At 39.3% G+C, this 13086-nt stretch overlaps 1 protein-coding gene across 2 annotated transcripts in view; it reads right to left on the reverse strand.

The window, feature by feature from the left end:
• PCNX (pecanex homolog (Drosophila)) overlaps nt 1-13086 on the reverse strand; it is a 211816-nt gene that overhangs the window by 168510 nt on the left and 30220 nt on the right. For both annotated transcript variants that reach the window (XM_011949638.1, XM_011949639.1), the window contains exon 2: nt 5367-5575. In XM_011949638.1, coding sequence (XP_011805028.1) covers nt 5367-5575 — 209 coding nt within the window. The remainder of the gene's footprint in view (nt 1-5366; nt 5576-13086) is intronic.

Raw genomic sequence — 13086 nt, forward strand, 5'->3', positions numbered from 1 at the left:
GTAGCTGGGACTACAAGCGCTCGCCGCCACGCCCGGCTAATTTTTTTGCATTTTTAGTAGAGACGGGGTTTCACCGTGTTAGCCAGGATGGTCTCGATTTCTTGACCTCGTGATCCGCCCGTCTCGGCCTCCCAAAGTGCTGGGATTACAGGCTTGAGCCACCGCGCCCGGCCGATAGTTCATTTAACAAATACTGGGTAAATCCGAGATTCATAAAGAAAAAAATAAGCCTTAAGAACCTACCTGATACTATAGACCTAAATAACTTTGGGTGAATTGAAATGTGAAAACAAAAGAAACATGACACTTCAAAAAGACAATACAAAATACCTTTCTGATCTCTGTGTAGAAAATAATTAAGACACAAAAATGCTAGGCGGGCGTGTGGATCACGCCTGTAATCCCAGCACTTTGGGAGGATGAGGTGGGTGGATCACCTGAGGTCAAGAGTTTGAGACCAGCCTGGCCAACACGGTAGGACTCCATCTCTACTAAAAATACAAAATTAGCCAGGCGTAGTGGCGCATGCCTGTAATCCCAGCTACTCAGGAGGCAAGGCAAGAGACTCGCTTCAATCTTGGAGGCACAGGTTGCAGTGAGCTGAGATTGCGCCACTGCCCTTCAGCTTGGGCGACAAAAGAGAAACTCTGTCTCATTAAAAAAAAAACACACAGACAAAAAACAAAAAACCTGATTACTAAAAAGTGGTAAATTTCATTGTTCTAAATTTAAGAATATATGATAATCATAAGAAACTTTAAAGAAAGCAAAATGACAAGTCAGAAGTGGGAGATGACTGTAATATATACATAACTAATAAAAGAATAGCATGAATATATAAAAAGAAATCCTATTAATCATTAAGAAAAAGACAACTCCAAAGAAAAATGAAAGAAAACATAAATGAGCACTGGAAAAAAGAAAAACCTAAATGGACCACATATAAAAAAATAAGATGCTTAACCTCATTAGTAATCAAAAAGGTTAACTGAAAGTCACAATGAGACACCTTTTACACTTTTCAAGACAGGTCTTTTACAAATTTTTTACAAATTTTTTCAAGACAGGGTCTTGCTCTGCCACCCAGGCTGGAGTGCAGTGGTGTGATCATAGCTTACTTCACTCTTGAACTCCCAGGCTCAACTGATCCTCCTCCTTCAGCCTCCCAAGTATCTGGCACTACAGGTGCGCACCACCATACCCAGCTAAATTTTTGTTTTTTATTTTTTGTGAAGACAAAGTCTCACTATGTTGCCCAAACTGATCTGGAACTCCTGGTTCCAAGCTGTCCTCCCATCTCTCTCTCCGAAAGTGCTGGGATTACAGGCAGGAGCCACATTGCCCAGCCAATTTTCTTTTTTTAAACCCCAATTCAATAGCTAAGTGAACAGCAAATTTTTAAAGTTTACCAATATCAAATGTTGATGAGGATGTGGAACAATAAGGACTTTCATACACTACTGGTGAGAGTATAAATTGGTAAAATCATTTTGGCACACAGCTTGGAATTGCCTGATAAAACCGAACATGAAAATGCCCTATAAACCAGCTTACATAAACTAGATATACACATGTACTGCAAGACAAAAAACACTAGAAATAATCTGAACGGCTATAAATAGAAGAACGAATAAATAGACTGTGGTCTATTCTTACAGTGGCAGACTGCATGTCAGTCAATATGAATAAACTCTAGCTACAAACATCACCATGGGTGAGTCAATAAAATATAATATACTGTGCAAAAAAAAATCTCTCATATAGAAGTGCATACAGTATGATTCTCTTAGGGTGTCCTAAAGCAGACAAAAATAAATAAATATATTCAGGGATATCTACGGAGAATGTGTAGCAATAAAGAAAAGCAAGGGAGCTATTCACAAAAAATTCAAGATTATGGTTACTCCTGAAGGGAAAAGTGGAATGAAATGGGAGAGGAATGTCATGAAGCTTATATGGTATTTTTATAATGTTTTATTTCCTAAGTTCTGTGGTAGGTAATGAAGTAGTCACTTGATTATTGCTAACACAGCATTTGGAATATATATTTCACAATAAATTTTAAAAGTAAAAGAAAATGGAAAAAACAATTCAGAAGCAATGAAAAATATATATAATATCCAGAAATAATTAGAACAATTATCAAGTGTTACCATGTGTCAGGAATTATTCTAAGAGCTTTATATATATTATTTCATTTATTCACTGTAATAATCCTATGAGATAGTTCCATTATTTTCCTCATTAATCTGACAAGAAAGCCAACTCATAAAAAGCTTAAGTAGCTTCTCCAATGTCATACAATTAAGCAGCTTTGGCTGACTGAGTGCAAAGTCTGCATTCTGTTTGCTTATCCACAATGTAAGAGTATGCATTTCTTAACAGAAATAGAATAGGCCTAGGAAATGTACACAAACCATTTTAAAAATGTGAAATAAGACATAAAAGATAAGCAAATAAAGAGATAAATAAAAACATAAGAAAATAAATGGAAATCTCTCATCTATATCCCTATTTTAAAAGTTGGGTTTCTACCAATTTAATAGAATTGTCATCAAAATTCTAATGGAATTTTCTGGAAGATGAGCACACACGAAGATCTCTCACAAAAGTAAGTATATGCATGAGAATAGCCAAAATAGTATCAAAAAATGTCAGGCATGGTGGTTCATGCCTGTAATCCTAGCACTTCGGGACACCGAGGCAGGCAGATTAACTCAGGTCAGGAGTCCAGCACCAGCCTGGCCAACATGACGAAACCCTGTCTCTACTAAAAATACAAAAATTAGCTGGGTGTGGTGGTACATGCCTGTAATCCCAGCTACTTGGGAGGCTGAGGCAGGAGAACTGTTTGAACCTGGGAGGTGGAGGTTGCAATGAGCCGAGATAGCACCACTGCACTCCAGTCTGGGCGACAGAGCAAGACTCCATGTTGAAACAAACAAACACCCCCCAAAAAAATAATATCAAAAAAAAAATACTGGAGTCACTCACAATGCTAAGTATTAAACATATTATAAAGTCACTATGATAAAAACAGTATGGTATAAATGAAAAAAAGGCAGAAAGATGAAGCAGAAAACTAAGTTCAGAACCTAACATAAGTACATACAGTATACTACATGAAAATGAAAGCATTTAAATTTACAGGGAAAAAATGTGTTACTTAATGAATGGTGTTGTGACAAACAAACCTAAACAAATTAAGTTAAAATGTTTTCAAACTGACAACAATTTAACAGTAAAAGTAAAATGATAAAAATACTGAAAGTAGATACAAAGATCTTAATTTATTGTATATTTATATAATTTGAGGGAAGCAAAATCTTAGAAAACATGTTATCAAAAGCAGAAATAACAAACATAGAAAATGGACCACAGAAAAATAAATTACAGGATATAAAGAGACTGACAAATAAAATGCTATAAACTGAGGAAGAATATTTGACACAGAAGAGCTAACATCCTTTGTTAAAAAAAAGTCCCAAAGTCAATAGCAAAAAAAAAATCCACTAATAGAAAAATATACCAGCCATAAAAAAGGATGAGTTTGCGTCCTTTGTAGGGACATGGATGCAGCTGGAAACCATCATTCTTAGCAAACTATCACAAGAACAGAAAACCAAACGCCGCATGTTTCACTCATAGGTGGGAACTGAACAATGAGATCACTTGGACTCGGGAAGGGGACCATCACACACTGGGGCCTATCATGGGGAGGGGGGAGGGGGGAGGGATTGCACTGGGAGTTATACCTAATATAAATGATGAATTGATGGGTGCTGACGAGTTGATGGGTGCAGCACACCAACATGGCACAAGTATACATATGTAACAAACCTGCACGCTATGCACATGTACCCTAGAACTTAAAGTATAATAAAAAAAAAAAAGAAAAATATACAATTCACAGAATAACAAATATACATGGCAGTAAGAAAAATATCTCCATTTCACTAGTAATTCAAAAACGGAAATATTAATAATTTTAATTATTTAAATATTAAACAATGAGATATCACAGTTTTTCAAATTACTAAATACTCAGAGTTGTCAAAAGTGCAAAAAAAAGAGGCAGCTGAATTTCTGGTCATAGTCATTAAATGGTAAAATCTTGGGAATTTGGCAATACATATTGGAAACGTTAAAAATGTGCATAGCATTTCTAGTAATTCGACCTCTGAACAACTATGGTAAAACATTTAATCATTTAAAATTTAAACATCACAGTTATCTAATTTTAAATTTCAAAATAATTGATATAATTAAAAATAGGATAAAATACATCCACATAATGAGATACTGTGCATAATTAAACATAATATCAGAGAGTAACTGTTTTCACTACTTCAAATATTTGCTGAGTACCTATCATTGCCAGACACTGATTTTGGAACTGGGAATATAATAGTTTGTAAGAAAAGTAAGGTCCTTACCTTCAAGAAGTTCATAAATGCAAATAAATGTTAAGATAATTTCAGATAGTGATTAAGGCGATAAACAAAAATTACGAGGGTAAAATATGTTTAACAAACAGGGTACTCATGTTAAGAATAAGGAAAAAATGTAATTGAAAAGGAATAAACAAAGGCTTTCAATGCCCTGGAAAATATATAGAAATATCACCTGTCTTAACAGAGGAGTGCCCACCTTTTGTTGTATTATTTATGTCTTGATGTCTGAAATATTTCATATTATGCTCAGTGGAAACAACTGCTTAGATTATTTGATCTTTCTCAACTTGGTTTCCACATCTGTAAATCAGGGATAATAACTGCATCTACCTGCTAGAATTGTTTTGAGGTATGTCAAGTATTCACAAAAAAAACTTTTCCAAGAGTTATACCAGGGGTACCTATGATTTTCTGCAAGGTCACAAACTTTTGACTAACAGCTAAGTTTCTAAGGTAAGAATATACAGTTGAAAGAAATGTATAATACATTAAGTATACAACTTACAAATGCCAAGTAAAATATCACAATTTGCATATATACACACACACACACACACATACATTTTATTTATATATATAAATAAAAATAAATGCTGAGATTTATAAGCCATGCTCAATAATTTCTTTAGGCTGTTGGTTTTGATCTTTAGCATAAGTAACTATCATACGGTAGTGTATTATTCTAACCTGTCTAGTAATAAGGCCAAGAAAATTGCTTTAATCCCCTGAACACGCCAGTTAGCTTAGCTCTCTTCTAATATTAAAATATGTACCCGTCATTGTATCTACAGTGGTAAGATCTAACACTGCCTTAAAACCATATAAAGAAAACAAGTACAACATAATAATCACATCATTATACAGATAACACGATCTAAATCATTACAATCTGAATGATAAAGGTTTCCTTACCTCGGTCCATTGCTGTCTTTTCTCCTGGTTGAACAGTTGCCTTGTTCAGCTTTGGTTCGCTGATCCGTGAACTCATTTGCAGTCCTATCTACAACTTCTCCAGCATCAAGTGCTCTGTGTAGTCGATAGTTGACCATCTTCAGAACAATGAAAACAGCAGCTATCACAGGACAATAAACTGCTACTATAATCATGGAAGAAGGAAGAGCCTTTAAGAGAAGGAAAATAAGGAAATACATTTTAAAATATTTTCTATTGTATTCAATTAGAGAAATCTGTATCTGAAATAATAAACACATTTACACACAAAGCAACAACTATGTTACTAGCACTAAGCTGCAAAAGTACGGATACAATTTCACTGCCCAATGCAGTGAAAAGACACTAGCTACGTGTGACTACTGACTACTTGAGATATGGCTAGTTTGAACTGAGATGCAAAGTGAGAATAAACACTGCATTTCAAAGATTCAATATAAAAAAAAGAATGTAAAATATCTCAATTTTTATGTTGATTACATGTTGAAATAATACTGAGATTATACTGATCAAATAAAACATTATTAAAATTAATTTCATGTGTTTCTTTTTACTTAATGTGGCTACTAGAAAATGTTAAATTACATATATGGCTTGCCTGCATTACATTTCCACTGGACAGCATGGGTATACAGTCCATGCCAAAAGCCTTATCATACACTTGGAGAACAAAGGTATCACATTACAGCGTATGTGAATAAATCAAGGCTGTGATTCATATATAATGCCTGTTTATGGACTCTGTGCAACCATTTTTTAGGATACATTCTTTGTATTCCCAAAAATTGGAAGTTAAAACTGTCATGAGAATGGCCTTAGAACTGTGACTGTAAAACTGGGTAAGATACGGAAGACATGCAAAATCCAGGTGGGTTTTTTTTTAAAATAGTTAAACATTTAAAATACTTAAAAATTGTAGCCTGCCAAACCAAAAGAATAAAAGACCACAGAACAGAATCAAGTAACAGATTAACTGAAATAAGTCAGCCAAACATCCTGGGTGGGGGGCTGAAGGCCCATCACACAGGAGGATTCAGTGATGGGGAACGTCAGTCCATGGGTGGCAGGCCTGGAGACCAGCTCACTGGGAAGGCAAGGCCTAGAGTCACTGTTGGCAGAGGTAATACAACTAGGCTTAACTTACCCCAATTTCATAAGAAAAATCACCAGACATCTATAGCTCTAGACCCCACATGTTTTCACAAGATTCAATCTTAGTTATCTGAGAACATGACCCCAAACTGACTTTAAAAGAGTAACCTCTAGCCAGGCATGGTGGCAAGCACCTGTAATCCCAGCTACTCAGGAGGCTGAGGCAGGAGAATCACTTAAACGTGGGAGGTGGAGGTTCTAGTGAGCCAAGATCATGCCACTGCACTCCAGCCTGCGACTCCATTTCAGAAAAAACAAAAGAAGGAGAAGGAGAAGGAGAAGGAGAAGAAGAAGAGTAACCTCAAATCACTTGAGACAAAAATAAAACGGTCTTGATGAGCCAGGCAGGTTTAGAATACAGATATGATCAAAGTGTCTTTAAAAAAAAAAAAAAGTTTTTGAGAGGGAAAGAGTGTGGGTTGAAATTAGGAGGGAAAAACATAAAGTCCACAAAGTAATACTTTTGTGTTGAGTGTGGGCATAATAGGTATATATTAAATATTTGGCATTTTTAAATACTTGGATTAAGAAGTCCTGCATATTAATGTATCTAAAAAATTAAACTTGTGATTCCAATTTAAAATGTTACTGAATAACTTATTTGGGCTTATAATTTTAAGTTGGGAAATATATTTAGAAGTTTACAAAATCCATAAATATCAGATTTGGAAGAGTTGAGTACTTGTATGATATTGTGAAATATGTATTTAGTCTTCATCCCCATTTTCTGGCATAAACTCTTAAAATCCTTGGAATCTCCAAACTGGTAAGTGTCTTTTTGTTCACTATTAGCTTGACTGGTGCCTGGGGGCTCCTGGATAGCCTCAGGAGCCAGAGCTGGTTTCCAGGGGAACCAACCTCCTGATTAGAGGGTTGGACTGAAGTCCCAACTCTCAACCTCCAGGGAGGGAAGAGGGGCTGTAGGATGAGTTGATCACTGTATTAGTCCACTCTCATGCTGCTATGAAGAAACACCCAAGACTGGGTAATTTATAAAGAAAAGAGGTTTCACTGACTCACAGTTCCACATGGCTGGGAAGGCCTCAGGAAACTTACAATCATGGCAGAAGGCACCTCTTCACAGGGCAGCAGGAGAGAGAAGTGAATACTAAGTGAAGGGGGAAGCCCCTTATAAAACCATCAGATCTCACGAGAACTCACTGATTATCAGGAGAAATGAATGGGAGAAATGCCCCCATGATTCAATTATCTCCACCAGGTCCTACCCTAGACACATGGGGATTATCACAATTCAAGGTGAGATTTGGGTGGGGACACAGAGCCAAGCCCATCATTTCACCCTGGCCCCTCCCAAATCTCACATCCTCACATTTCAAAACACAATCACGTGCTTCCAACAGTCCCCCAAAGTCTTAACTCATTCCAGCATTAACTCAAAAGTCCAAGTCCAAAGTCTCATCTGAGACAAGGCAAGTCCCTTCCACCTTTGAGTCTGTAAAATCAAAAGCAAGTTAGTTACTTCCTAGATACAATGAGGTACAGGCACTGGGTAAATACACTCATTCCAAATGGGAAAAATTGGCCGAAAGAAAGGGACTACAGGCCCCATACAAGTCCAAAATCCAGCAGGGAAGTCAAATCTCAAAGCTCTGAAATGATCTCCTTTGACTCCATGTCTCACATCCAGGTCACTGATGTAAGACATGGGCTCCCATGGCTTTGGACAGCTCTATCCCTGTGGCTCTGCAGGGTACAGCTCCCCTCCTGGCTGGCTCATGGGCTGGCATTGACTGTCTGTGGCTTTTCCAGGCACATGATGCAAGCTGTTGGATCTACCATTCTGGGGAATGGAGGACAGTGACCCTCTTCTCACAGCTCTGGTAAGCAGTGCCCAAAGGGGACTCTGTATGGGGGTGGAGGTCCAACCCCACATTTCCTTTCCATAGTGCCTTAGCAGAAGTTTTCCATGAGGGCTCCACCACTGCAGCAGACTTCTGCCTGGACATCTGGGCATTTCCATACATCCTCTGAAATCTAGGCAAAGATTCCCAAACCTCAATTCTTAGCTTCTGTGTACCCACTGGCCCAACACCACATGTAAGGAACCAAAGCTTGATGCTTACACCCTCTGAAGCAACAGCCTGAGCTGTACACTGGCCCCTTTTAACCATAGCTGGGATGCAGGGTACCAAGTCCAGAGGCTGTGCAAAGCAGCAAGTCCCTGGGCCTCACCCAAGAAATCATTTTTTCCTCCTAGGCCTCTGAGCTCATGATGGGAGGGGCTGCCGTGAAGATTTCTGACATGCACTGGAGACATTTTCCCCATTGTCTTGGTGATTAACATTTGGCTCCTCGTTGCTTATGCAAATTTATGCAGCCCTCTTGAATTCCTCCCCAGAAAATGGGGTTGTGTTTTCTATTGCATCATCAGGCTGTAAATTTTCCAAACTTTTATGCTCTGTCACCTCTTGACTGCTTTGCTGCTTAGAAACTTTTTCCACCAGATACCCTACATCATTTCTCTCAAGTTCAAATTTCCACAGATCTCTAGGACAGGAGCAAAATGCCGCCAGTCTCCTTGCTAATAAAGCATAGCAAGAGTCACCTTTATTCCAGTCCCTAATAAGTTCCGCATGTCCATCTAAGACCACCTCAGCCTAGACTTCATTGTCCATATCACCATCAGTATTTTGGTCAAAGCCATTCAACAAGTATCTAGGAAGTTCCAAACTTTCCCACATCTTCCTGTCTTCTTCTGAGCACTCCAAACTGTTCCAACCTTTGCCTGTTACCCAGTTCCAAAGTCACTGCACATTTTTGAGTATCTTTACAGCAGTGCCCCATTAGCCGGTACCAATTTAGTGTATTAATCCATTCTCATGCTGCTATGAAGAAACACCTGAGACTGGGTAATTTATAAGGAAAAGAGGTTTAACTGACTCACAATTCTGTATGAATGGGGAGGCCTCAGGAAACTTAACAATCATGGCAAAAGGCACCTCTTCACAGGCAGCAGGAGAGTGAAATGAGTACCCAGTGAAGGGGGAAGCCACTTATAAAACCATCAGATCTGGTGAGAACTAACTCACTATCTTAAGAACAGCATGGGGAAAACCACCCCCATGATTCAATTATCTCCACCTGATCCTGCAGTTGATATGTGGGGATTACCACAATTCAACGTGAGATTTGGGTGGGGACACAAAACCAAACCATAACAATCACGAAATGATATAATCAATCATGACTACATAATGAAGCTTCTATAAAAACCCAAAAGGCTTGGATTCAGGAGCTTCATGATACCTAACACACAGAGGATTCTGGAGGGTGGCATGCCCAGAGACAGTATGGAAGCTCCAGGGCCCTTCCCACATGCCTTGCCTCGTGCTACTTTTCATTTGTATCCTTTGTATTAATAATATCTCCAGGTAAACAGTGTCAGAATTGAATTGAGTTGGAGGATACCCAGCTGGCGTCTGCTGAAGCACCTGCTGCAGAAATTGGTTGACTGCTTGGTGTGCGGGGACACCCCCACACATCTGCTGTCAGAAGTGTTCTGTGCTGTGATAGTATACTAGGAGACAGAGTTTGTTTTTTCTATAGCCTCTCAACTCGCAAACATTTGTCAGATAATTTAAATCCTTAAAAATGAATAATAAATTTACAAATTCAATTTGATGAGGTCTTGAATTATTTGAAAAAGACTTTTTAAGTTATTTTTAAAATACGTTAGATCTGTAAAGAGTTGAGTTTAAAATTCTTAGTTTTAAGACAGCTGAATAGGAACAGCTCCAGCCTACAGCTCCCAGCGTGAGTGATGCAGAAGATGGGTGATTTCTGCATTTCCAACAGAGTTACTGAGTTCATCTCACTGGGGCTTGTCGGACAGTGGGTGCAGCTCACGGAGTGTGAGCCCAAGCAGGGCAGGGCATTGCCTCACCTGGGAAGCACAAGGGGTCAGAGAATTCCCTTTCCTAGCCAAGGGAAGCTGTGACAGATGGTACCTGGAAAATTGGGACACTCTCATCCTAGTACTGAGCTTTTCCAACAGTCTTAGCAAACAGTACACCAGGAGATTATATCCCACACCTGGTTCAGAGGTTTGGACACCCACAGAGCCTCGCTCACTGTTAGCACAGCAGTCTGAGATTGAACTGCAAGGTGGTAGTGAGGCTGGGGGAGGGGCGTCCGCCATTGCTGAGGCTTCAGTAGGTAAACAAAGCAGCCGGGAAGCTCGAACTTGGTGGAGCCCACCATAGCTCAAGAAGGCCTGCCTGCATCTGTAGACTCCACCTCTGGGGGCAGGGCATAGCGGAACAAAAGGTAGCAGAAATTTCTGCAGACTTAAACGTCTCTGTCTGACAGCTTTGAAGAGTAGTGGTTCTTCCAACATGGAGTTTGAGATATGAGAACACAAAGACTGCCTCCTCAAGTGGGTCCCTGACCCCTGAATAGCCTAACTGGCAGACACCTCCCAGTATGGGCCGACTGACACCTCATACAGCCGGGTGCCCCTCTGAGACGAAGCTTCCAGAGGAACAATCAGGCAGCAACAATTACCGTTCTGCAATATTTGCTGTTCTGCAGCCTCCGCTGGTGGCACTCAGGCAAACAGGGTCTGGAGTGGACCTCCAGCAAACTCCAACAGACCTGCAGCTGAGGGTCCTGACTGTTAAAAGGAAAACCAACAAACAGAAAGGATATCCACACCAAAATCCCATCTGTACGTCACCATCATGCAAGACCAAAGGTAGATAAAGCCACAAAGATAGGGAGAAAGCAGAGCAGAAAAGCTCAAAATCCTAAAAATCAGAGTTCCCCTTCTCCTCCAAAGGAACCTAGCTCCTCGTCAACAACAGAATAAAGCTGGATGGAGAATGACTTTGACGAGCTGAGAGAAGAAGGCTTCAGATGATCGGTAATAACAAACTTCTTCCAGCAAAAGGAGGATGTTTGAACCCATCACAAAGAAGCTAAAAACCTTGAAAAAAGATTAGACAAATGGCTAACTAGAATAAAGTATAGAGAAGACCTTAAATGACCTGAGGGAGCTGAAAACCACGGCACAAGAACTATGTGACACATGCACAAGCTTCAGTAGCCGATTCTATCAAGTGGAAGAAAGGGTATCAGTGACTGAAGATCAAATGAATGAAAAGAACCAAGAAGAGAAGTTTAGAGAAAAAAGAGTAAAAAAAAACGAAGAAAGCCTCCAAGAAATATGGGACTATGTGAAAAGACCAAATCTACGTCTGATTGGTGTACCTGAAAGTGATGGGGACAATCGAACCAAGTTGGAAAACACTCTTCAGGATATTATCCAGGAGAACTTCCCCAACCTAGCAAAGCTGGCCAACATTCAAATTCAGGAAATACAGAGAATGCCACAAACATACTCCTTGAGAAGAGCAACTCCAAGACACATAATTGTCAGATTCACCAAAGTTGAAATGAAGGAAAAAATGTTAAGGGAAGCCAGAGAGAAAGGTCGGGTTACCCACAAAGGGAAGCCCCATCAGATTAACAACGGATTTCTCTGCAGAAACTCTACAAGCCAGAAGACAGTGGAGACCAATATTCAACATTCTTAAAGAAAAGAATTTTAAACCCAGAATTGCATATCCAGCCAAACTAAGCTCCATAAGTGAAGGAGAAATAAAACACAGACAAGCAAATGCTGAGAGATTTTGTCACCACCAGGGCTGCCCTACAAGAGCTCCTGAAGGAAGCACTAAACATGGAAAGGAACAACTGGTACCAGCCACTGCAAAAACACGCCAAATTGTAAAGACTGTCAATTCTAGGAAGAAACTGCATCAACTAACAGGCAAAATAACCAACTAGCATCATAATGACAGGATCAAATTCACACATAACAATATTAAGCTTAAAGGTAAATGGGCTAAATGCTCCAATTAAAAGACACAGACTGGCAAATTGGATAAAGTGGCAAGAACCATCAGTGTGCTGTATTCAGGAGACTCATCTCACATGCAGAGACACATACAGGCTCAAAATAAAGGGATGGAGGAAGATCTACTAAACAAATGGAAAACAAAAAAAAAAGGAGGGGTTGCAATCCTTGTCTCTGATAAAAACAGACTTTAAACCAACAAAGTTCAAAACAGACAAAGAAGGCCATTACACAATGGTAAAGGGATCAATTCAACAAGAACAGCTAGCTATCCTAAATATATATGCACCCAATACAGGAGCACCCAGATTCATAAAGCAAGTCCTTAGAGACCTACAAAGAGACTTAGACTCCCACACAATAATAATGGGAGACTTCAACACCCCACTGTCAACATTAGACAGATGAATGAGAGAGAAAGTCAACAAGGATATCCAGGAATTGAACTCAGCTCTGCATTAATCGGACCTAATAGACATCTACAGAACTCTCCACCCCAACTCAACAGAATATACATTCTTCTCAGCACCACATTGCACTTACCCCAAAATTGACAACATAGTTGGAAGTAAAGCACTCCGCAGTAAATATAAAAGAACAGAAATTATAACAAACTGTCTCTCAGACCACAGTGCAATCAAACTAGAACTC

Source organism: Colobus angolensis, unplaced genomic scaffold, assembly GCF_000951035.1.
Source record: "Colobus angolensis palliatus isolate OR3802 unplaced genomic scaffold, Cang.pa_1.0 Scaffold3, whole genome shotgun sequence".
NCBI lineage: Eukaryota > Metazoa > Chordata > Mammalia > Primates > Cercopithecidae > Colobus > Colobus angolensis.